This window comes from Rutilus rutilus (assembly GCF_951802725.1).
Source record: "Rutilus rutilus genome assembly, chromosome: 1".
NCBI lineage: Eukaryota > Metazoa > Chordata > Actinopteri > Cypriniformes > Leuciscidae > Rutilus > Rutilus rutilus.
Genome location: NC_140209.1, coordinates 33,935,854 through 33,962,403, shown reverse-complemented (window position 1 = coordinate 33,962,403; position 26,550 = coordinate 33,935,854). Strand labels below are relative to the sequence as shown.

Sequence of the window (26,550 nt, the reverse complement as noted above, 5' to 3'; positions counted from 1 at the left end):
TGAAATCAGACATGGTAACATTCTGAGGATGTGGTCTGATCTGTCTTACCTCAGTGCCACATGAGGATATGCTGATCGCCTTTCTGATATTATTGATTTTCTCAGAGAAGAATGAAGCAAACTCACTGCATCTGCTGTCTGAGATTGCTGTCTTATCTTAGGCCAAGGACCCCTTGGAAAATGCTTTCAGAGAAACTTTAAATACATTTTTTTATCTTTGAAAGCAAATTATGAACCAAAGATGGAATTCATGTGCCAAACAACATCATCTCATCTACAGATGTTCTGGTTATCTGGTTAGGGGAAACCTCATTATTCAAGATATTTTCAAGTATTCAAGTTCATTTAGTTTCATTTCTGCTTCTGTCTTGCAGTCATCCATTAACTTCAAAATATTTTTTGGGTGGGGTCTTTTTTATTATCAGTATTGCCATGCTTGAGGTCTTCAGTCACAGTGTTACAGTCAGAGTTACAGTGATAAAGTTGCATCTTATTTACAGTATTTACTGTTTTTCAATATGCTTCAACATTTCTTTGGACTTCTTTATCTCTTGGCAGTTTCGCAGCTTTTGAGTTTCACAGGTTTGTATGTTATCTTAATTCTGTCTTTTATTCTTCCGATGCGTCTGGAATGAGACTAAATATGTTGTTAATGATCATGACAGTCTCGGTCTTAAGACCAGAATAGGGAGTGTTCAATTAATTTATGTTCAGTTGACATGTTTGAGTTTGTGCTAGTCCTGCCAAAAGTTGTCTTTCTACTGTATTAGTAAAGCTTTTTTGTTGCATATGACAATAGATGGGCTTTGGTCCCATGTCTATAAAATACAAAACTCTAGAGGCCTATCATGGACCAGTGTTCAGTTTGCAGGTCTTAATGACTCTTAGAAAGTTATTTCTGTGTCTGCTTTAATCCAATACTTTAGTGATGCTATTCTGTGCTGAATCTTCACCAGTTTTAAATCACATCCTTCTCAATGTGTTTAACAGGTTCACATGCTGATGATGAATGTCCTCTTCAGCTCAACCCACAGAGAGTTATTGTGAGGTACGGCGGTTCTGTCTCAGTCGACTGCAGCACTTCTGTCCCACTCCTGCATATTAAAGGGATGGGATGGGAAGCCAGTGAGGGAGCAGTGCCCATGACCAAAGACAGTCTGATCACATTGAGAGTGTCAGAACTGAGAGACTGGGACATAGAGCCATCCTGCTTCATGAACTATAATAAGACACAGTGTACAGTGAATCTCCCAGTGACTATTTACAGTGAGTTCCTCTGTCATTGATATTTTTATCTTTTCTTTCTCAGAATTGTCTAATTTATGTACATTCATGACTGCAGATATCAGTGTGTAAATCTTCCTCCACAGAGACTCCAGACAGTGTGTCCATCAGCACTGTGAATCACAACGGACCAATGATGGAGGGAAACCAGTATGAGCTCCAGTGTGACGTTCTCAATGTGGCTCCTGTACAGAATCTCACTGTCAACTGGTACAAAGGACAGACTCTGGTGAACCAAACCATCTTCACTGACTCTATCAAGACTCCAGTCAGTAAAACATCTAAACTCCTGATCCGTCCAGACAGAGCTGATGATGGAGCTCAGTACTGGTGTGAAGCAAAGCTGGAACTGGGAGAAGAAGGACCTCAACCTCCTCCAACAAACACATCAGAACATCTCAACATTATTGTATATTGTAAGTAAGATCCGTCAGTTTCTATTATTAATCTTTTAAGAACATCTGTTGACCAAATTAGGCAGATTTTAGCACTTACCATGTGACACAGTGTCAAGTTATGTGGTGATAGGGATCAGATGCAACATTTAACTTTTTCTTATCAATTTTCTAAATTTGATAAATTTAGCTGAAAACTACTAAATTAAAATGAATGTAGATTAACATAAGAAATGTATGATGCTACATATGCAATGCAAAACCTCTTAAACTGTTTTTCTGCAGTTAAACCGATCATCAATGAGACCAAACTGCCCTCCATAGTGCCTGTGTTTCGAGGATATCCAGTGGTGATAGTTTGTGAAGCCGAGGGAAACCCAAAACCAACAATCAGCTGGAGTGTCAACGGAAATAATATAGTTAGTGAAACTCTTACTATAACAGATTCAACACCTGAGGATCTGCTCTGCATTGCAAGCAATTCTGCTGGCAACACCACCAGACGTGTAAAAGTGTCCATACAAGGTAACTGTATTTTTGTATAATTTTCAATTCTAAAAGTGACTTAGTGACTTAGTTTAATTGGCAATTTCAGTTTTAGTAATACACTAGAGAAAGGAACTGTGGTTGTTTTTAAAATGATTTTTTTTTTTTGTATTTGTTTGTCTGATATTAAACATAATATTTATTTTAGTTGTATTAAATATGCAAATGATTGAGAAAAAAAAACACAATTTAGTAGTCTAAATGATGTTGTCAGGATAGATTTTATGCAAAGTCATTTGAAGTTCCTCTTTTAGCATTTTGCCTTTGATTAATGCAAATTTCATTCATCCTTCTTAAAACAATTTCGGCACAGCTTTCAGATTTTAACATGGCTTTTTTTGTGGTTAATGTTTTGGCCTTTCACAAAGTATTCGCACTTTTGTAAGAAGCTGTTTGGTTTGTTGTTGTTGTAACGCTCTGCTTGCCGTCAGAATGTCAGGGGATGTGTTATAGGAACACTATTTAAGCGAAATGGCTTGTGGATCGTGTCACCATAGTTGCCCTGCATGGATTTTTATTTAGATTAGCTGCTGACTTTCGATATGTTGGAGGCATTATGCAGGCTTGATATCTATGCCCAGTTTTGCTTGCTTGGATATAATTTCCTAAATTGCTGATTTACTCATACATTTGTTTCTTTTGACACAGAGAATTACGTGCCCATAGTAGTAAGCATTATTGTTGCTGTAGTGCTGGTCATCGCAATGATCTTCGTCTACATCTACTACACCAACTACAAAAAAAACCAGGATGGGCCATTATAATTTGAGGAAGCCCAGAGCACATAATGGACTCTTAGCACAGTCCCTATGAAGGAACTCAATCTGCTGTCTGATCAGTCGGAGCAGACGGTCACAAGGATCGGTGTTCTGCTCACTTCACCCTTAGATCGAACTGCCAATCACATCCTCAACCTGTTGTCCAAGGATGTTGATCAAATAAAAACATTTAAGGAGAATCCTGGTTAGATTTTTATTGGATTATTGTCTGCTTTATAAAGGAACTATGCTTACACTGTATGTTTCAGCCACATTGAACATTCTAATATTTATTACATTATTATATAAGACACTGAAGTTGTTACTGTAGTCTAGATGTTGTAAAGTCATGGCATATTTAAACAGATGCTGATGACTTAAAGATGAGATCTCTTGTCGGTTTTCCTGTAGCTCAAACAGTAGAGTGTTGGCGCTTGCAACGCTAAGGTCATGGGTTCGATTTCCAGGGAAAGCAAGAACTGATAAGAACGTAAATGTGTACCTTGAAATGCAATGGAAGTCGCTTTGGATAAAAGTGTCTGCCAAATGACTGATGCTTAACCTGTAGGATTTCTTTGTGACCAATTGATGTAAATGATTTCAAGCCTCCCTGTAAATAGAATCTCATTTCTTTGTGTAGAATACAATTTTCTTCTATGGAATTCACATCATCAGTCCTATTAAACACAACTTACACATGACATCATGTAAATAAAAAAAATTTTTTTAGAAAACCTTTTTAAAGAGAAGTTTAAAAGTAAAACTTTCTGTTTTCACTGACTATTTTTTATTTGAAAACCAAGCTTATTATCTTAGCAAAAATGGCCATAGTAATTTCTATTGAGAAACGCAGGGGAATAAGGCACTTGTCGCTTTGCTATTAACTTACTAGTATCCTGCACCAGTGAAGTATTTCTGTTTCTTGCAAATGATAAATATGGATGAGCCTCTAAACAGGCTGATGTAATCGGAATCAAGCCAGAATCATTTTTCAGGGGTGTGTGTGTGTGTATGGCATCGGTCAAAGCACAAAACTGGCTGTCAGTTTGTAAGCCTCAAGACAGAGTACACAAATTTTGGATTTATGTTTTGCAGGCTGATGAGTGTTCTTGGACTTTGTATTGACATCTGTTCAAATGCAAATGCGTATTTTTAGTTGACATTGTCATAGAAATGCCCTCTTTACAACTGCAAGTGTCCTTGTGCACTTGTTTGATTCTATAGCTTCATTATTTGTAAACCACACACTTTTCTTCAATGTGTGAACAAGAACACAACTGATTACCCTTTCAGCTCGACCCGTGGAGTGTTGTCTGCTGGTACGACAGATCTGTTTCTGTTAACTGCCACACTTCAGTCACAAAGATGCAGCGCTTGCACCACTGCACCAGATAACAGAGAACGTTCTCAGAACATTCTGGCAAGGTTCGCTCAACGTTTTGAACAAACATTCTTACAGTAACGGTGATAGAATGATCGTTCAAAGTTATCTGGTCTTCAATAATGTTCTCGAAACGTTAGCACATAGACATCATACATCGTTCATGGTTTCTACTGAAACATTCTATTTTTTTCAGAATGTTCAAAGAACATTCTAAATTGTCCCAGAACATTCAGAAATTCAGAACATTCAGAAATAACGTTTTTGTAACTTAATATGAACATTAGCAAAATGCTCTTAGAACATAATTTTGTTTGATGGGGCCAGTCTGATTATCTTAAGATGCACTGGTTAGGGGAGAGTGGGGTGAGTTGTGCCAGTTTTTACTCAAAGTGACTTTAAAGTGAGGCCATGGCAGTAATGCCTTCAACTTAAGGCTGTACATATATTTCGGGATGTGGTGCATCCCTGAGAACAATAACTTTGGATCTGAAATAAATTGTTTCAGAAATACAGCTCTTGGGAAAAAAGTGGTCTCATGGCACAACTTGCCCCTGGTGCGGGGGAAGTTGTGCCTTTGGGGGAATACATTGGGGGTAAATTGTGCCAGTGATTTCTGAAGTAAAACAGAACATTTTAATGTTATGAACCGTAATGCTATATGAAAGCAAGATAAATTCAATACAAAATTACTCATTTAAGGTTTATTTAGATATTGTCACCCTGGAATACCATAGCATGCATTTTTCCTACTATGGTCAATTGCATAGGGATTTTGTATTGAACATAACTCTGGATCACAGTGTCATAGAGACAAGGGGGCGGGCTCATTTTACTCAGACGACCAATCAGTCCCTCAGGATCATTGTGAAGCTATCAAGCTACGCCCTAGCAACCATTTAGAGCACCATAGCAACACAATATATGATATTTGTGAATCATTTCAGTCAAAAAGGCTTTGGCAATAGATGCCTGTTGACATAGCGCTGTCTGTCAATTATGTAACATAAGTGACTAGGCTAATTTCTAAACATCCTATTGTGACATAGGTCACTTAAAAACGGAATAAAACTTCTCTTTAATAACATAGTGCAAACTCAAAACTGAAATCAGTGTTAGCTAAATTAAACAAATAACAGGCAGGCCTAAGTCAAACAATGATGAGGCATGCCCATCTCCTCACTTCTCAAGATTATCCCCTGTGAGTATGTAGGTCTAGGTGGTCTGGATCTGGCACAATTTAACCCAGGCCCTTTGGCACAAATCACCCCAGACCCACAAGTTTGAAAAACTAGCATGATCCAGCAGTTAAGAGCTAACATCATGCTAACTGTATAGACTCCGTGTTAATGTATCTCCATGACCCAGGCTTGGTAAGGTCAAGTATTTCAGTAACTCTTGTACCAACGAATACTTTCTACTGGTTGGACTCTGACTGTATCCAGCTCAGTACAGTTGTTGAATCTGACCACAGCACTACGGATTGGATGGACAAAGTCAGTTCGGTCTGGAGCACTTTGGCCAGCTGGGCTCCAGTGAGTGCAGCACATAATTCCAGTCGCGGTATCGTCTGTTGTCGTTTAGGTGCAACCCGCGACCTGGCCATAATGAATGACACAGTGATGCGTCCCTCTGGATCCTCCACTCGCAGGTAGGCGACTGATCCGTACTCCTTCTCCGAGGCATCACAAAAAATGTGAATCTGCCTCACTGATGAATCATTGTCAGCAGCTTCTGGAACATAACAACGGGGAAGAACTATGTTCTGCAATTGAGGGAGCTCACCTTCCCAGGCCTGCCACACTGGAAGTAACTCATCTGCAATAGGCTCGTCCCACTGTCTTTCTGTAGCCCACAAAGCCTGAACCAGGACTTTAGCACGGGTAGTGAAGGGGATTATGTATCCGAGCGGGTCGTATTGTGAGGCAAGTACCCTATATACATTTCTCATGGTGGGCTGTTTAGGCGTCACAGGCTGACATTTATAACCCAGTGTGTCTGTCATGCAATGCCAAACCAGGCCGAGAGTGGACTCCCTCGGGTCATCTCCTTCAGCGGTTAGCCAGAGCTCAGATGTTGTTGATCGTGCCTCAGTTGGGAGGTGAGAGATTACCTCTGTCCTGTTGGATGCCCACTGCCTTATTTCAAATCCACCCTTCGCTAGGAGGGCTCTCAAGCGGTTGAGAAGATCCTTTGCCTGCTGTGGCGTGCGGAGCGATTTCAGGCAGTTATCCACATAGAACGAGGTAATTACCGTCTCCAGCAGGTCTTCGTTGCCGCTCTGGTGATCACGAACGTGACGCTGCACAGCATATATGGCGCAGCACGGACTGCAAACCGTGCCAAATGGCAGGACACGCCACTCATAGATATCAGGTGACCTGTCTCTCTCCATGCTGCGCCAGAGGAAGCGGAGGAGTGGGCAGTCCTCAGGAAGGAGTCTGATCTGATGGAACATTGCCCGTATGTCTCCGTTGATAGCGACGGCATGTTCTCGAAACCTGAGCAGAACTCCTAATAGTGACGGTCCAAGGGAAGGCCCTGGTAGCAGGTCATCATTCAGAGCACTCTCCTGGTAGCGAAAGGAGCAGTTAAATACCACCCTTGCCTTTCCGTTATGATGTACTAAGTGGTGTGGAATGTACCAGGATTCGGCAGAGCGACTGGCCTCCTCACTGGTGATCCGCTCAGCATATCCCGCCTCCACTAGCTTGTGTATTTCCTGGTTGTAAACTTTAGCAAACTCAGGATTGGTAGATAGACGGCGTTCTGTAGAGCGAAGGAGGGGCATCACAGCAACAGGTGATGCGCAGGGCAGAGCTACTTTCCTCTTCCGAAGGAGGGGCGTTGCGTATCTTAAGACACCATCCACTATTACAGTGGTGCTCTTCTCATCAAGCATGGTGAGAGCTGCCTGGTCTTGCTTGGATCGCGTCACCTCCCTCTAGCTTTTATATGGCAAAATGTCAAGCTGCCACAAGCGTTGAACATCTTTGTGTAGGTTGGAGCAAGGTGTGTCAACTGACAGGTGAAGGAAGGAACTCTCACCGGGTGGATGTTGAAGAAAGTTAGTGGGTCCTTGCACTGCCCAGCCGAGTCGGGTGCAGACTGCTACTGGTGCTCTTATCGGTCCTGCACGTACTGAGTGGATCGGAGTTATTAAATGAGGATGGTCAGATCCAATCAGTAGCATTGGCTGCACCTTAGTGAATGTGTGTAGGGGGACTCCTTTCAGGTGGTTGTATTTCCTTGCTAATTTGTCACCTGGACATGACTGCTCAGCCAGCTGGAGTTCGGTTGCAGTGAAAGCTTGATTGATAGAGTGATAAGTGCGTGGTTTTGTGTCAGCGGACACCTCAAATGACACTGCCATTCCCTGGAGCTGCAATACATCCTGTCTGATGGTCTTCAATTTGAGTGACTCCACTTCCCCGCTCAACCCAAGGTGTTTGACCGCAGCAGCCAGAATCACAGTGCGCTCAGAGCCGTCATCCAACACTGCATGTGTTTTTAGTGTTCTCTTGCCATGACGGAGCAGCACTGGTACCACTTTTAACATGACACGCCCTGAGTGGCTGGCGTGATCCATATACACTGCATTTGTTGGGGTGCTGACAGTGAGGATGTTTAGCTGCGGGTCTTGGGCCACAACTTCATGAAGTATCAGCAGGTGTTGTTTGTTGCACATGGAGCAGAGTTTCTTTAGAGTGCAGCTCTCTGGAGAGTGTCCACGCCCACATCTCCAACATTTTCCTTTGTCCTTTATCCAGGTGGCTTTCTCTTCAGTAGTAATTCTTTCAAACTCTGCACAGCCATTGAGGTAATGATCCTGGGTGGTCCTACAATACGGACAATAGGGCTTAAAACGCTCCCTCCCTTTGCTTGTGGGCTGATCTTTCTTTGAACCCGACTGGAGGTTGGTCCGTTGTCGCTGTGGAGAGGTCTGCTGATGTTTGACTGTTGTAGAGTCACTGCTGAAGTAAACAGAGGCTGGTTTGACCCACTGTGATTTACTTGCTTTATTCTCTCTCAGTGTGATACGACTGGGATCAGATGTGTTGGATTCTGCTGCACCTCGAGACACCTGGAGCACCTGAACCTTCATATCCAGCCATTCAGCGAGGTCGGGTAAGGTGTATGTCTGGTCGCTCCCACTGCGGATGATGCCTCTTTTAATACAGAATTCGGCAAAGCTATCCCTGTAGTTACCAGGCAACTTACCAAGGAGGGTGTCTACGTGGGAGCCGCACTGCAGTTCAGACTGAGCAGGACCGTCCATGCGACTTAGCATCCCCACCAGAGTGTTTACAGCTGAAGAAAAATCTTCGAAAGCCTTTACGTCGCCAGGTTTCACGGGAGGAGAGCTCAATATGGTCTTTAATTCTCCCTGTACCAACTGTCTTGGCTGCCCATATCGATGCTGCAGAGCGTCCATTGCACTGGAGTATGGTGTGGGGTCATGTATGTATCTCTTTGCCATTTGATAGGCGCTAGGCAGTTTGAGATGATCAAGTAATACTTGGTATTTATAATCTTCAGTCAAATGTCGGTGTGGACCAAGTAAACTATCCAGTCCCCTTTTCAGCATGATGAAATCACTCTCCCTTCCAGAACTGAAGAGAGGCAGTTTGGGCTTTGGAATACCATATGAGGCTGCAATAGCCATTTCTGTCATGGTGAGTGTTGCAGGATTGTTGTAGGGAGAAATGTATCCTGGTGCTGTAGGTGAGGCAGCCCTTTGAGTAAGCTGTGGGTAGTGTGCAGCTGAATGAAGTCCAGACTGGTATAACTGTGATTGAACTTCAGGGAGATATCTGGTCTGTGGAAGTGAATAGGCTGCTCCTAGATCAGTAGGTGGCTGATAAGGAGGGATAGAACGGGATGGTATTCTTATCTCTGGTTGTTTGAGTGAAGCAGGTTGAAATCCAAACAGTGGTCCAGGTTGAGGAGTGATCTGATGCTGGACATATCGAGGATAAGTCTGCTGTTGTACAGTTGTGAGTAAGGGCTGAGGTAAACCTTGAGACTGTGTAGGTACGTATGTCCGCAGGGCTGCATGCTGGTTTGGCAGATACACTGTCGAGGGTGTCTGTTGAGCTGGTTGGTGCCCTGACTGGACGTGCTGACCTGCATGCTGGGCGGGCAGAAAAGGTGAATATGTTCGCTGGGTAAGCGGGGTGTGGTGAGCAGACTGAACTCCAGGCAGTTGTGGAAACTCTGGCACTGGCCCAGTTAGGGTAGCTGAATGGCGAGTAGGCTCACTGAGGTCTAGTGGTTGTGCTGCTACCTGGACGGATGGCTGCAGAGCTCTGGTAGCCTGAGTTGTTGAGCTGAGTTCTCCCTGCTGTATGGGCTGTGCTGTAAGTGGGTAAGGTTCACTGTTGTCTAAGAGCTGACAATAACCTTCATTAGCTGATTTCCAAATCATCCGATGATCCATGAGGGGTGATACTCTGGGCCATATCTCTTCACTGTGGTGAATATGAGGAAGGCTCGAGCTCCGGAGAGGATATGATAATTTGGATGGATGCTGTTGAGGGTGAACTTTACATTTAACACTGTCCATGGCTGACTGTAGTTGTTTCATCTGCCTAGTTATGTCTTTCATGCGGGCTTCCATCCCTTCCAGCATGAGATCTTCTGACCCAGTGTGCAGAATATGGTCTGGAGGCTCTTCCTCTTGCGCTTCTATCATTTGATGTGTGGCATCACGTCTATGCAAATTGACAGGGTTATCAATGACAAAGTCGCGAAGGTGCCTGGGGAGTTGGTGAGACCGGCTTGGGCGGGACACAACTGAAGGTTGTTCATCTGTTTGGTTGCTGGAAGTTGCCATGGCGCAGTTATACACACGATCCGGCTCGAAGGACCACTTGTAACGGAACAGCTGCGGTGATTAAATGCTGGCTGTATGTATACTGGCCTAATCCTCCGGTCAGAGAAGACGCAGCAACTTCTTTCCTTTAGATGAATTTATTGGTCTTTTACAACTTTACAGGGCACTGTAATATGTGTATGTGTGGTTTGTGATGCCTGCAGAAAATAACAACAGTAAAACAATATTAATACTAATTAAAGTTCAGTGGCATCAATGGTAATAATGATAAAATAACATGAATTACAACAGATATGAACAGTGTGTAATACTGCAAATCGCCACTAGGGGTCAGTGTAGGATCATTAAGCAACACCACAGCTTCGCGCCACGGGTAGGTCACGTGACCAAGCTAAACTGAGAAAGCCCTGACAACTACCGATCAGTAATTTGACACATTAACGTCAAAATATTAACGGCCTCCATAAACAAAGCTACACAGCTAAATAAACAGTAGAATAAGGAAATAAAATGTGGGGTAATTAACTACATGTCAGGCCGTCTGTTTCACGGGGCTCAGCAACACACGCTAAATAGGAAGTTAACAAATAAACATATTACCCCGGTAATATTAATAGATCACGCCACATTCAAATATATAAACAACATCTACTCATCATGTAACTTACATCATCACCGACGCACACTGTTGTACAAAGTAATAATGAAGACCACGGACTGTCGGTAGAAGGCCAACTATTGACTACACAGGAAAATTTCCCCGAACACGCAGTACTGCGCATGCGCAAACAGTCCCTCAGACTCTGTATGAAGCAGCTTGCTGTGACGTGACCTCCTCACAGCAGGGAATTCACAACAACTCTCATGCCATGTGTCTCTCTTCTTTGGAGGATGAGTAAAAGTGATTGCTTTTCAAAATGATGTGGTCACATGACCAATTTCTTCTATGGTTTTCCAGAAACAAGGGTGGAACTACTTCCCCCCCTGGCACAAATCACCCCACTCTCCCCTACTCTCAGCATCACATCACCACATACCCAAATCAGAAGCCATGGATGAACAGGGAAGTGCGACTCCTATTGAAGACACGCAATACTGCCTTCAGATCAGGAGATGCACAAGCCTATAGCACATCCAGAGCAAATCTGAAAAGGGGCATCAAAGAGGCCAAGCACTGCCACAAGCTTAAGATAGAGGGACACTTTTCCAACGCTGACCCTCGGCGCATGTGGCAGGGCATTCAGGCCATCAGTGACTACAAACCCTCTCACTCCACCCCCGCAGCCACTGATGTCAACTTCCTGAACGAGCTAAATGACTTTTATGCTCGCTTTGAAAGAGACAACAGAGAAACTGCCACCAAGCTCAAATCCTCAGCTGACCACCCACCGATCACACTCTCCTCCACAGATGTCTGCAATGCACTGAGCAGGATCAGCGCGCACAAGGCTGCTGGACCAGACAACATCCCTGGACGCGTACTCAGGGCATGTGCGGAGCAGCTCGCTGGGGTTTTTACAGACATTTTCAACCTGTCTCTTGCCCAAGCAGCTGTACCAACATGCTTTAAATGCACTTCCATTGTGCCAGTGCCAAAACACTCCAGCCCGAAGTGCCTTAATGACTACCGCCCTGTAGCACTCACACCCATCGTAATGAAGTGCTTTGAGCGGCTGGTCCTGGCACACCTAAAAGACTCTCTACCATCCACATTGGACTCACACCAGTTTGCCTACCGTAGCAATAGGAGCACAGAGGATGCAGTCTCCATGGCACTGCACTCTGTGCTCACACATCTGGACAATAAGAACACTTATGCACGCATGCTGTTTGTTGACTTCAGCTCAGCATTCAACACTGTCATCCCAACTAAGTTAATAGCCAAACTTGGAGACCTGGGCTTCAACACCTCCATGTGCAACTGGATTTTGGACTTCTTGACCAACAGACCCCAGAATGTTCGATCAGGCTCCAACTGCTCCACATTCATCACACTCAACACTGGTGTACCACAGGGCTGTGTGCTAAGCCCGTTCCTCTACTCCCTCTTCACCTCCGACTGCAAGCCTGTGTACGGATCTAATTCCATCGTCAAGTTTGCGGACGACACTACGGTGATTGGTCTCATCAGCAACAACGATGAGACTGCCTATAGGGAGGAGATCAAGCACCTGGCCACATGGTGCACCGAAAATAACCAGCTCCTCAACACCACCAAAACGAAGGAGCTCATCGTGGACTTCAGGAAAGTGTCAAGAGGCACACACGACACCATCCACATCAATGGAATGGCTGTTGAGCGTGTCTCCAGTTTCAAGTTCCTGGGGATCCACATCTCGGCGGACATGACCTGGACAACCAACACCTCCAGCCTGGTCAAGAAGGCTCACCAGCGCCTTTTCTTCCTGAGGACACTGAGGAAGAATCAGCTTTCCTCCACTATCCTGGTGAACTTCTATCGCTGTGCAATAGAAAGCATCCTGACCAACTGTGCTACAGTGTGGTATGGGAGCTGTTCTGTTGCAGAGCGCAAGGCACTGCAGCGGGTGGTGAAAACCGCCCAGCGCATCACTGGGACTCCACTACCTGCCATCGAGCACATCCAGAGGAAACGCTGTCTGCATCGAGCTCGCAGCATCCTTAAGGACTCCTCTCACCCAGCCCACAGACTGTTTTCTCTCCTGCCCTCCGGCAGGCGTTTCAGGTGCCTCCGGACCAGGACCAGCAGACTAAAGAACAGTTTTTTTCCCCAGAGCTGTCTCTTTATTAAACTCTAACCCTCATTGATCCCACTCCCCTCATATACTGATTGACTCTCCTCTCCCTCCTCACACCTGCCTCCATTTTGTTATTTGCAATACTATAATGTTCATTGCACTGCTGACTGTTATTACAGTAACAACTGTTTACATATGCATCTTGCACTACTACCTTGACTGGAATATGCTCAATTTGCACTGCCGACTGTTTATTTACAGTACCGACTGTTTATATATACACATTGCAATATCGTACCTTAACTGTAATATGCAATTACTTTCCACTGCACTTTCACTCGGATAGCTTCTGTCCAAACTTTATTTGCACTACTTTAAATCCATTGTTATACTGCTCATTAGCCTAACTTATACATATATCTATTTGTAAAATTCTGTTTATAGTAATAGCCATCTGTATATTATGCTCACATTCTGTTTATAGTAACAGCCATCTGTATATATATTCATAGTACATATCTATCTGTAAACATTCTGTTTATAGTAATAGCCATCTGTATATTATATTCAGTACATATCTAGCTGTAAACTCTGTTCACAGTAATAGTTATCTGTATATTATATTCATAGGACAATCTATCTGTAAATTTTTGTTTATAATAGTATTCAACTCTATATTTATTCAGTACATATCCATGTTCTGCACTTATGGAACCACTGTATATCCTGCACTTGCTGCTATTGCACTTCTGGTTAGACCTAAACTGCATTTCGTTGCCTTGTACCTGTACTTGTGTAATGACAATAAAGTTGAATCTAATCTAATCTAATCTAATCTAATTAATCTATCTCACCCACCATGTCATGAGAGTAGTACTGAGTATTCAGAGATGCTTCTCCTTTCTGCATACTAAATATGCTTTTTCAGACAGCGAATGTCCATCATGCTGTGGATCACTCATGAAACATGACCAATGCCTGAGGAGGTCCATAATCGCTTATTATGACTCAGACTGTGACACATAACATAAGAGATATCAAACAGCATACAAAACGGCGTTTTTATACAGACCCAGCCTCATCTGAGCTTGAGGATATGTTGACAATCGAGGGAAATGGGGTGAAGTAAAGAGTTGTGGCTTTTCAACTGTGGTCTTTAATGTTCAAAACATAACATTGCCTTTTCTAATTGATGAATGCGCTCTTTTTTTTTCAAAAACACCGATTTGAAGTGACGATCGCAAATGAATAAAGTTGGAATAGAGATGTGTGGGGGAGGGTTAACATTAACTAAAGCAGGCAGCTATGCGAGGGCAGACTGGGCAGTGGTTTCCTGCGATAAATGAGGGGTCCGAGTCCGTGTCCGTGTGTTGTGTTATCGCCTGAAAAATCAAACACTGTTAGCTGGTTAAAAACAGTGTCGATACAGCGCAAACACTGCTAAAATGACGGCGCGGAGCGATCGGATACTCTTCACGTGTCTAATTTTGGATCTGCTGTCATGGTGGTATGCCGCATGCGTTGGATGGTAGCCTAGGACATTTATATAACGAATCTTGTATCTGAATAAAAAAAAATATATATATATATATATATATATATTCAGAACAGTTTTCGGTGTTAAACTTGATAAAGCTGTCTTAAATACGTCAAGGGTGATTAAATAGTAGCTTCTGAAAAGACTTTTGTGTAGCACTGTTTAAATAGCGATAGATCGTTGTCAAACAAGATAAATACAGTGTTTTTGTTATCATTGGAAGTAACCAGAGCCAGCCATAACGGTAGTCCGATAGCAAAGTTAAGTTAGTCTTTCGGTAAGGTAGAAAAGGGCTTCTGAATCTATTCACTGGGAAACATCACAGTTTTTGTTTTAGGGTGGTATCTTTAGCCTACTTTCAAAATGTTAACTTCATTTCCCATGTTAGTTTTTACTTGCAAAAGTATCACCCAACTGATGATGATAGTCTTCTTGCTTCAGCAACAACTACTTGCATACATTGAGTTTGGATTCCTGCAAAAAAAAAAAAAACTTAAACCTAAGCTGGTTTACTGGTCTTAGTTGGTTTCCCATGGCTAGTTTAGAGGGGTTTGAGTCTGTACAGCTAAACACTAGCTTAGCCAGGCTACCCAGTGTAAACCGAGACCTGTAAATGCTTGTTTAAGCATTTTTCGCAGGGATATATAGAAAACGTCTCCATGAAGTCCAGAACATCACACTGGAAATACCACACTGCTCACAATACAAAAAAATTAAGTTAACCATTTCACAGAATGGAAGCAAAGGCCAGTGTGTTGGAAAGTAGCTTACATCTTAAGATGGTGACTGTGCTTTGAAGCAGGGCCATTGATGGTCAAAGAGCAATAGTGCTATATAGTTGTATGTATATAACTACATACAAAGTATAGCTACCTTGTGTCTAAACAGCACTCAGCTAAAGCAGGGACAAGTTTTTAAAAACACATTTCTAATGTTTTTTTTTTTTTTTCAATAAATGAAAAATATTTTTTTTTTTGCACTTTTTTTTTAAGTATGTGGGATGCAATTTTGTGATTCATTTTTGTTACTCTATTATTATTGCTTAATGTGTATTCCAGATATTTCCATCAGCACTGGGAATCACACCGGACCAATGATAGTGGGCAATGAGTATGAACTCCAGTGTGACTGGACACTTCACACTGTGGCTAAGAGTGTTGTTGTGAGATTGTACAGAGGACAGCATCTAGTGAATAAAACTATCTTCACTGACTCCTCCAATAGTTCAGACAGAAAAACATATAAATTCCAGATCCATCCCAAAAAAACTGATGATGGAGCTCAGTACTGGTGTGAAGCACAGCTGGAACTGGGAGAAGGACCTCGACCTCCTAAAGTCACATCAGAATCTCTGAACATTACTGTACACTGTATAATAATTTGTCCACTTCTCATGTTTTCAGACATTAAAGTTTATTTAGCAGGTATTATATTGGTCTTAATTATTAAAGGTCCTGTTCTTCGTGATCCCATTTTTCAATCTTTAGTTAGTGTGTAATGTTGCTGTTAGAGCATAAATAATACCAGTAAAATTGTAAAGCTCAAAGTTCAATGCCAAGCGAGATATTTTATTTAACAGAAGTCCCCTTTCAAAGCCTACAGCGAACGGCCGGTTTGGACTACATCCCTCAACATATATTACTAATCAAAACTCGTGCTCACGTGTAACTAAGGTAGGAATAAACAATGCACTTATTTAAAAAATTCAACAACACCATCGTTAATTCGACAGACGGACAAAACCATATACCATAAGCTTTTATAACAGTTTGTAACATTTAACATTACAATTTAACCAATTCAAGGTAACAGCTAAACGTGAAAGTATGACAACTACTAAATAAACAGCTTACCATTGTGAAACATCCTGCAAAAGTCGTGCTTGAACAGGTTCTAATCGATCCTCTTCATCAATGTTCTCCAGATCTGATTCCGGCTCAAATTGATAAGATAATATTAAAGACATGTTTACAATATCACTGAGCGCATGCATCTCCACGTTATGGTAAGAGGCGTGACCTTTCCGGGAACGTGCGCTAAAGCTGCTGTCGAATCACAACACAGGAACCGCTGGCACAATCAGAACTCGTTACGTATTTCTGAAGGAGGGACTTCATAGAACAAGGAAGTCATCAGCCCGTTTTTAGGACAGTGAAAACTGTGGTATACAGATAAGTAAATTGTGTGAAAAAGACTGTGTTTTTTTACACGCGAAACATGAACACATGTTATATTGCACACTGTAAACACAATCAAAGCTTCAAAAACACAGGAAAAACGGGACCTTTAACACGTGAAACCTATTTTTTGCTCCTTCCTGCAGTTAAACCGATCATCAATGAGACCAAACTGCTTTCCAAAGTGCCTGTGTTTCGAGGCTATGGAATGATGATTGTTTGTGAAGCCGAGGGAAACCCAAAACCAACAATCAGCTGGAATTTCAGCACAACTGATATAGTTTATGGTGAAACTCTTAATATAACAGATTCAACACCTGAGGATCTGCACTGCATTGCAAGTAATTATGTTGGCATCACCACCAGACATGTAAAGGTGGTATTAAAAGGTAACTATGCATGTTTGCGTATTTTTTAGTGTACATTTCCAACAGCTGCTTCTGCTTTCTTGCCCTATCAATATGGGAATGTTGGGAACTGTAGAATTTTAATCAGGCCAAACACTTTTTAAAAATAGTGTTTATGATGTTCACCTCACACTAGTTCAAATATGCAATGATCATGATGAACAAAAAAAACAAAACAAAAAAACATTTTAAATAATGTGAATCAGAATGGATTTAAGTAATTTGATTCAATGTTATTTACCAAAGCAAAAGCAATGGAAATGTACTGTTTACAACATCAACATGTTCTCTAACTCACAAAGACAACATACGATTAAACAGTAATATACAATGAAAAGTAATATGAAAAAGTAGACGAATACTGATATAAAATGAATATTAGGAAATGGGTAAAAATGCAGAGATCAAGATAGGCCTACAACCAGGGATGGGCAGTATTTTAGATGCATGTATTTAAAATACGTATTTGAAATACAAAATACTATTTTGTATTTTGTATTTTAAAGCCTTTGGAAAAAATCAAATGTAATTTGTATTTAAATACATTTAAGATGAGTATTTTTGTATTTTCAAAATACATAAAATACTTTTGGCCAGTCAACCTTTTTATCAGGGTATTGATTTTGTGCATCAACTAGTTCAGACATTCACTAGCTCAGCGTTGGATCAGCGATTTCTTTTGGAATAAGGTGAGAATGTCATGATCAATTCTACTTGTTAATTAAAGTTAAAATAGTGCATTATTCACTTCAGTTAACATGAAAGAATAAAAGAGCACAGACAAGTGGGAAAATAGCGTTAGCCAATCAGTCTTGACCGGTTGTTCATTTTTATCAACTAGCTTGTCAAATGTGTTTAAAGCATTACTGCATGTTAGGGCTGGGTGATATGACACACCGGGCCCTATCTTGCACCCAGCGCAATTGACTTTGTACAGCGACGCATGTATCATTCCTATTTTGCACCCGCGCACAGCGGACTTTTCCCTCCACAGATGCACGTCGGTAAATTAGGGAATTAACTTGTTCTCCCGGGGGCGGTTCAGCGAAAAGAGGAGGCGTGTTCCGGCACAAACGTTCCCTGGTGCTATTTTGCAGTTCCAGAAAACAATTCCGCCACAGACCAGGAAAAATCTAGTCTAAAGTCAGTGGAGCGTTGCACATGTTATTCATATGCTATTTCAAGGGTGCATGCTTGGCCATCTACACACAGATGCAGCAGTTCTCATTTTTAGAAAACCATACATTATTACAAGGAAAAATATTAACACACGAGGGAAATCATTATTGTGTCCATGAAGATGTGAAAAAATAGGCATAAATCTAGCTTACACATTTACCCAAATTATCATACGCCTGTTTAACCGAAGCTGATTTGGGTGGGTTTCTCCATCCCCATACAGTGTCACTTCTCTGTGTTTTACGGCCCTGACGAGAACGTCGGTCTCCTCGGCTGTGAACCGCTCCTGGCGTGCGTCTGGCAAATCCGCTGTTATAATAGCAATCCGCCATGGAACAAGCATGCCTGCTCTTAAAGGGAATGTGATATGTCGCTCTGATTGGTTTATTTCACGTTACGCCCAAACCACACCTATGAGTAATGAAGCTACTTCAGACCAACACATTTTAGATTTGCGTCGGGCGCAAGAGTCATTTATCCCGCCGGTATAATAGCAACAGCGCCCACAAAGATACTTGCGTTTCAGATCGTTAAAATAGGCCCCAACATATCATAGCGATGATATAAAGTGTGAATTGATGGAACTTTTTCTAAATCGTTCACATAGATGGGCCTATTTCTGGGGTAAGCAGATTTATCCGTGCAGCTTTTAGTAGGCAGGAATTATTGGAACATTGGAGTGGAAAAACAAACACTGATGAATGATACTCCACACACATCTTCAGCTTTTAGTTTTATTGAACATAAAAAATTATAATAAAAAGGGGTAAATAGTGTCAAATGAATCTAAATTAATTCTAATTTTAAATTGTAGATACACTTTCTAATTTGAATACACTTATAGAAACAAATAAACTTTACATAAAATAACTTAAAAAGTTTTGGACTACCTGCAAAAAAAAATGCTGTGGAATCAAAACTGATATTGAGAATTGTGAAACCATGACATTGTTACTGTGAAGTAACATTGAGATGTTGGTCATATTGCCCATCCATATTCTTTGCTAGATAGCAGAAAAGGTTCCCACAGTTTTACATACAGTATGAAATTTTATATAGTGTTCACCACAAGTAATAGACTACATTGTAACCAGAAATAAGTATATAAATGGCTGCTATTTTGCATAAGTTTATTTGTAATTGCAAGAAAGACACAAAGAAAGAGTGACAGAGAGGGCAGAGATGAGGTTATGAATGAAAAGTCAGTGGCCTATGTAGTTTCTTCATTCACTGTGACCTATACAGTACCTGCACTGGACGGCCAATTTCACATGTATTTTGTGTATTTTCAAAATACAAAATACTGTATTTGTATTTAAATAAATTTTTTCACACAGTATTTTGTATTTGTATTTTAAATACATTTCCATGTATTTATGCCCATCTCTGCCTACAACATAAATGAAGTACAGCACAGATGTGTGTTTACAGTTTTTTAAGCCACACTAAACTCAGTTTAGATCATTCATACAGCTTCACTTGTAGTTTTAGGGTGATAAACACACATGGTTTAAATGTTATACATAATTTTGTGTGCTTAGGTGTTATATCTGGTACTTTACTTATGATCAGCCTTTTCATTTAGCTTCTTATATGGCAAATATTGTTTTCTTCAGGTCCCTATTTAGCACTTCTTAACTGTGTTATTCGTTTGCTTGGATTGTGACTGATTTTTTTTTAATGTGCTTTATTTCTCTTGACACAGAGGATTACCTGCCCTTAATAGCAGGACTTGTTGCCATCACAGTGGCGTTCATCTCTGCCATCTTCATCTTCATCTACTCTATCTACTACAAAACAGCCAAGATGGGCCGTTATAACCTGAAGGATGCCAAGCTTAGTCCACAAAATGGAGACATAGCACAGAATGGCAAAGACAACACTATACCTATGAAGAAACTCTCTCAGTCCAATATCCTTGCTTAGGTTATGAATCCCTGGGTTTGTTGCATCTGCCCCGAGCCCCACTGTCCACATTGGGCAAGGTTTTATTTTTTACACTGGAAGTCTCTGGGGCTAGTCTCTTCAAGGCTTCATTATATTTATTTTATGGAGCATTAGTGCATTCACTTCTCTCTTAGATCCAGTTTTCACCAACTGCTAATTGCATCACGAAATAAACTTTTTAGATCATTTAGCAATTTAGCAATCTGCTGTTTAAATGCCCAACGGAAAATATCTGACAGAACAAATGTTGAGGTGATGACAAAGAAAACCTGAATGAATTTCAAGTTAAAGGACCTGATGCCTGCATTTGACGTTTTCAGGATCTTGAAGATTCTTGACATTCTTCGACTACAAAGGGAAATTACTTGGTTGATTTAATATTTGCTTTGTACACTAGCTTAAGGGAATAACATGTTTTACTATTCTTTTGTATATGTCACAGCCACAGGCACATTGATCAGATTATGTTTTGTCAAATGCTATACAGTATATATTGAGAAAAACACAATAGTTGAGTGTTTTATTCTTTGTCATTTCTGTAAAGTTTCAGTTCTTCAGGAGAATTCCGCACTTCAGAGGTGGTTGACTGTGAAGAAGTAAAAGTTTGGTTATGAGGTCTCTTCTCTCATGTCGAACCTGTGGGAAAGTATATTGATGTATTTCTGAAAAAAAAAAACATACTGTAAAAAAACATTTTTGTTTGAACGGTTTCATGTAGACTGTAATCTCGTTTTCTCGTGGGGTTTAAATGACATTAATGGAATTTACACTGTCTGTCCTTATAAACACATGAGATATCTGATTTGAATTTGTACATGCATTTTCTGAGAACATTTTAAGAAAACATATAATTTGTTTATAAAAATCTAAAATAAAAAAATATTTGTGCTTTTTACTCATGCAAAATAATTGAACATCTTATTGTGTATTGAACAACTATGTTTTTTATCAACTAAACAAAAGTATTTTACCTCAGTCTGTCTATTTGACCTTTTCTGATTATTTGCTTCTTATTTACAGAATTATTTCATTGTGCACAACTATGACATTTAATGAGACATGAGAAATGTGTAAGATGAAAAAAACAAAACAAACCAATCACTATACTTTGTTTCTGCTGTTATAAGTTATAGCAATATATAAATTATATCAAATACATTAAAACTATAAACAATGTATAATTGTAACAGTAAAATAGGCTACAAGCCGCTCCACCGTGCCCTTCTGTGTCCCCGTCTACACCTCAGTTACCCGAGCCAGCGGCTTCGCAGTGTCCTTCTGAACCCTCTGCTCCACCATGGCCCGGCGAACTTCCGTCTCCTCCCTGTCATCCTCCCTCATCGGTTCTGCCTCAGTCCGTCATCGCCCAAAAACCTTCTGCCCTTCAACCTCCACGAGTCTTCCCGCCGAATACACTTCCCTTCTGCCTGGACCCTCTTCTTCTCCCTGTAATCTGCCTGCCTTCTCCAGCCCTTCACCCTCAAAAGTCTAGTCCAAAGGACTTTCTGATGGGGTGTCTATTTCATTTAGCCATCTCTGGACCTTTTCTTTGCTTTTCTCCAATACTTTCTGCGGTGCCTCTTTGCTCTTGGTCCTAATTCTCCTACTTGTTTTAACTTTGTGTTTTGGGCCCTGTCCTTCCATCTCTGTCTCTCCTTTTCTAACTGGTCTCTTCTGCTTTCTGGGTCAGTAGCCACGTTTCCATTACCCTTCAAATTGCGCAAATTGAAAATACGCCCAATGAAAACACGTCAATTTCGCAAAAACTCTCATTTATTTCAAAAAAGTTTTTATGCTCACATGGGGTGGTTTTTTTAGGCAATTCAAAAAAGAAATATTTTGCAAAACTGCAATGGCATTTACAGTCACCCGACGTAGAGGACACAGTATGTTTGGACAGAATACGAGACAGATTTCTTTATTAAATTCATAAAAGACAAAAGAATTACAGGAATACTGGATTCTAAGCCTCAAATAAATGCCACAATCAAGATCTGAAGCAGAAATGAGGGAGAAACAACCAGAAATATCTTGTATGTGCCGCTCACAAGTATAAGGGTCTTTCCTTACCATTAATGATTGGATAACACACATACATCTCCTTACATTAATAATAATAATAATAATAATAATAATAATAATGGCCAGTGCAGTGGCTGGGATATAGCCTACATAAACCTACCAATGTCCGTTGCCATGATTTTTGGAATGACTTCGCGTGAGAGAAAAAAGTTTTAGTCGCATCACATCGGTTAATGGAAACGCCGTCATTTCGCAATCGTTTTTTGTCAACATTTAGAAAAAATGCTAAAGTTTTGCGCAAATCTCTAATGGAAACGCGCCTACTGTTAATTCTTTCTCTCCTTTTTATCTGGAACTCTTTGTTTCTCTTTTTTCTTTGCTCCTCCACTGACAGTTTTTGTCTAGCCATGTCTTCCTAGCCTGGGTGCCAGCCCGAACCCCGCCCACAACATTTTTTGGTCGGGAAATTCGGTCTGGACTCGATCCGCCATCGCGTCTGTTATAGAAGATATCCACAGCGCATTCATTTTAAAAGAGGAACAGGGAACAGTTTTGTTGGTTGAAAATATGAATGAAGAACATGCGTCATTTACTCCGTTGCTCTGATTGGTTGTAGGTCTATCCAATTGAGTGCAGAGTTTTTTTTTAGTTTTTTCTGGTTCAGTTGAGACACGCCCCATAATTAAAGCCCTATGGAGCAGTATCAGACTCACATTCTGACTAGAATATGAGTATGACGAAGTCAGGCTAATGTCTTCCTACAGTACAGATAAAAACAATACTTTTTATTAAAGCTATTATATGGCATTTGGGTAAAGATATTTTAAGTCAATCAACATGTATACTTAGATCATATCATCATGTTATGTAGTTGTTATAAATTACTTAATGAGTATTTTGGAGCACTTTTCCACTCTGTCAGCTTACATGATAACACCGTCAGACAAAATATCTGACGGAGTTGACGTCTGACGGAGTTGACAAAACAACATGTTTTTTCAACTAAATCATGTCTAATAAATGGTAGCCATTTAGATTTTCCTTAGTTGCCAGCTGCCACTAAACTAAACCAAAATACCAACTTTTATTTCAAAATTCTTGATTAAAATCATCCCTACTTTAAAGACAGTGTTGACACATAAAAGCTGTGACCACAGTAGGCCGCTGTCGGTAGCCTAAAAGAGGCCTAGAAATAGGGTTTCGTTCCACCAAGTGGGGCACTACCTACTTTTTTTATATTTAACATCAGAAATATATAGAGATTCCTTAGGAAAAAGTTCTCCGCACACAACCTTGCAGTTTTTGAGAAAAATTATGCTAAAGGTGCCCATTTTGAAAAAAAGGGAAAACATAGGGAATTTTGCACTTTCAAACCTGTTTATCATATAAACCCAAAAATGCAGAATTATCACTTGAAGTACAAAATAAACTTGATGTAAAAAAAAATTATTGCATCACAATAAGTGTATTGTGATTGTCAAAACAGTTTAGTTTTAGTAACTAAACTGAATTTTATTAGGTTTAGTGACAACATGTTACAATGTTTACATGGTACAATTTCTGGCAAGCTACGCTTTTTTATTATTTCAATTCAATTCAATTGTGATTTGATGTAATATTGACTCGTTTGGATAAATATTAGGTAGGCTACACAAGATAGGCATTCATTTTTCTCAAGAAAAAAACAACTCACCTAATGCTGTAAACATACAGAGAGCCCTATCAGCTGGTAGTATTATTGAAGGTTAAAAATAACTCAAATAAATAAAATGCGTTTTTTTTTTTTTTATAATAACAACTTTAATGATCTAAAATATAATTATTATAAAGTAAAAATATAATAAATATGTAATATAGTACACATTTAGCAAAATACTCTCTATAGCTCTTTTTTTTTCTAACTTAGCCAATAACGTGCTATAGCCTATATATATATTATGGTCATCAAATGGCTTTCCTGAGGTAAATGTTATGTGACATAATTGTTCTCCAGCTGTTTTATTGACCCCTTTGTTTGATTGATTGGTCGATATTATGTATGAGGAATATACATTTCAGCAAGTTGTAGGCCTAGGCTACTGTATCTTTCAACAGTGTTCATTCGTGTACTATTAGCTAGAGATGATCGGTTCATGTGCCGCTGGGATCTGTCGCGTCACATTTACAAGCGCCAAAACGGTATTTATTGTTTGAATTTCGTAATAAAAGTGACAGAATCTGAGAGCTGAGATTTTTTGATATCATAAGTAACCTCCTCTGTCTAGTCTGTCAGTCTCCGTGTCCTCTTTGCTTCGCGATTTTTCTGTGCATGAGAAAATGGATGTGTGGCGTGAGAGCGTGTGAAAAGTGTCAATTGCGTGTGTCTCACGGTGAATGCGTGAGAGTTGGCAGCTCTGAAAAGTTTTCAGTAAAGGGCTGCGGACCTTTCCCACCATCTTTTCCGACATGAAGAATACACTTTACACTTTACGGGTGTTAATCGAGCTTGATCGCCGCTATCAGATGAAGATGCGCTGCTTACGTCATCCTCCATGTTTACATGTGCGTAGTGATATTGGCTTGATTTTGGCTCTGACCTACTTACATTTTCGATGCTGATTGGTTGATAATCTAGCTCAACAGTTTTATATGTCTCAATACGCAGTCAATATAGTGCGCCAATAAATTACACTTTTCTCATTAACTGCAGGATAATGCGTGGAGAACTTTTTGCTTGGATACCTTTTATTAACGTTGAACATATTGAGCAAAAGAAAAAGTAGTGCCCCATTTGTCGGAACGAAACTGAACGATACAGCTCACGTACAGCGGCCTACAGGGATTTCAACTTGTTTGCTGAATAAAAAAAAAATAAAAAAATGTAACTTAGGAGACCATGTGTTGGACTCCAAGCGGGAAGGAAGTCGACCGGAAGTTGAAGCCGGTGCGGTGAATAATACGGTTACTCGGTGTGAATAGTCCGGGCGTAGGACCCCATTAGTATACCTGATCTAAATCTGTTCTCGCGATAACTTGTAGCTAACGTGAGCTGTTTTAGTGTTATTATGTGGTAGCTTTATGTAGAATGCTAAATCCCGCTGCTATATGCAAGGTAAGATTAAATTAAATGTTATATTGTATATGTAAATTGTGTATATTCTATAGCTAATATTTAAAACCTCAAGTTGCGTCAATAGCAGGAGAAAGACCGCGAAATTTAAAAATACTACTGTTAATGTGTCACGAAATGTAGTTTTAAGAGTTTTTCAGTCTATAATGTAGTTTTTTCAATCTCGAATATGTTGTTTGTTTATACAGATAGCGCCTATTTAAAAATTTGATCTGACGTTTTCGGAGATGTGAGATCCAAGGGATCACCGGGTGCTCAGCGCTCATGTATCCCGCCTGGAACAGCCTTACCTCGGCTAGTTCTGCTGACGTCTGCTTAATGAATTACTAACGTAATGATAGCAGTAGCACCAAAACGTAACCTACTTTGCAAGATTAAGCGCTGTTTTATATAGATTAACCCTTTCATGCATAGTGGTCACTACAGTGGACAGCTATTAAAAAAGCATTTTCTTAAATGTACATGGGTTTTGATGGCATAGTTGCACATCAGCCTCTTCATTGGACCCTGGTGCATCATCCTATACATTGCAACCAAGTGGCAAGCCGTTGTGTTTCGATTTTTTTCCCCTCCAAACCAAGATGGTCAATGGTCAGTCAGAAATGCCAAGTTGCTCCGGAATATCCAACCATTCCTTCTTTCCTAGGAGACTCTTGTAGATAAAAAAAATATTGCAGCATCAAGCAATATCTAATGAGTCCTATCACAGTAAAATTTTCCAAGTTTTGATTTTAGATTGGGAGAAAAATCTGATTAATCATCTGTCCACTGCTCCTAACTAAAGAACTTTTGTAGCTTTAATAAGGATTCATGTATATCTAATTTATACATTATGCAATGCAGAGTGTTTTACGCTTTATTCAATTTATTTTTATTTCCCATATTTATCAAGACATCAGTAGCTGTATTAGTATCAGTGATACTGGCCTTCATAAAAAAATATGTCATTAAACAAGTATTTAAAATATAATGTCTTTATTTAGTTATTTTATGTTTTTCTACATTCATCTGGAGATTAAATGTGAAATGATTAAATGATAAAATATAGTAAAAACGTATAGAGACTTGGGTAACACTTCATAATAACGTTTAGTTGTAGGCCATTAATAAGTGGTTAGTTAATGATGAACTAATCATTTACATAACATGCATAAATGATTAGCAAGTGATATACTAACATTTTATGTATGTTTTGTAAATTCCGGTACAAGTGATTAGTAAATGATTAACTAATTATTTATGAAACATGACTATG

The 26,550-nt window shown here is 40.2% G+C and overlaps 1 protein-coding gene and 1 long non-coding RNA gene across 3 annotated transcripts in view; both read left to right on the top strand.

Moving 5' to 3' along the window:
• Positions 1 to 21,059, top strand: part of LOC311289864 (vascular cell adhesion protein 1-like) — a 28,577-nt gene extending 7,518 nt beyond the window's left edge. Inside the window, exons 5-10 of one of the 2 annotated variants that reach the window (XM_084408110.1) lie at positions 991 to 1,266; positions 1,371 to 1,700; positions 1,965 to 2,204; positions 15,513 to 15,824; positions 16,778 to 17,020; positions 19,923 to 20,829. In XM_084408110.1, the coding sequence (XP_084264236.1) occupies positions 991 to 1,266; positions 1,371 to 1,700; positions 1,965 to 2,204; positions 15,513 to 15,824; positions 16,778 to 17,020; positions 19,923 to 20,143 (1,622 nt within the window). In that variant the 3' untranslated portion in view covers positions 20,144 to 20,829. Of the gene's footprint in view, positions 1 to 990; positions 1,267 to 1,370; positions 1,701 to 1,964; positions 2,205 to 15,512; positions 15,825 to 16,777; positions 17,021 to 19,922 lie in introns of both variants that reach the window. The other variant, XM_084408111.1, reaches the window with a different exon arrangement.
• LOC311289989 overlaps positions 1 to 26,550 on the top strand; it is a 101,542-nt gene that overhangs the window by 65,320 nt on the left and 9,672 nt on the right. The window lies entirely within an intron of this gene.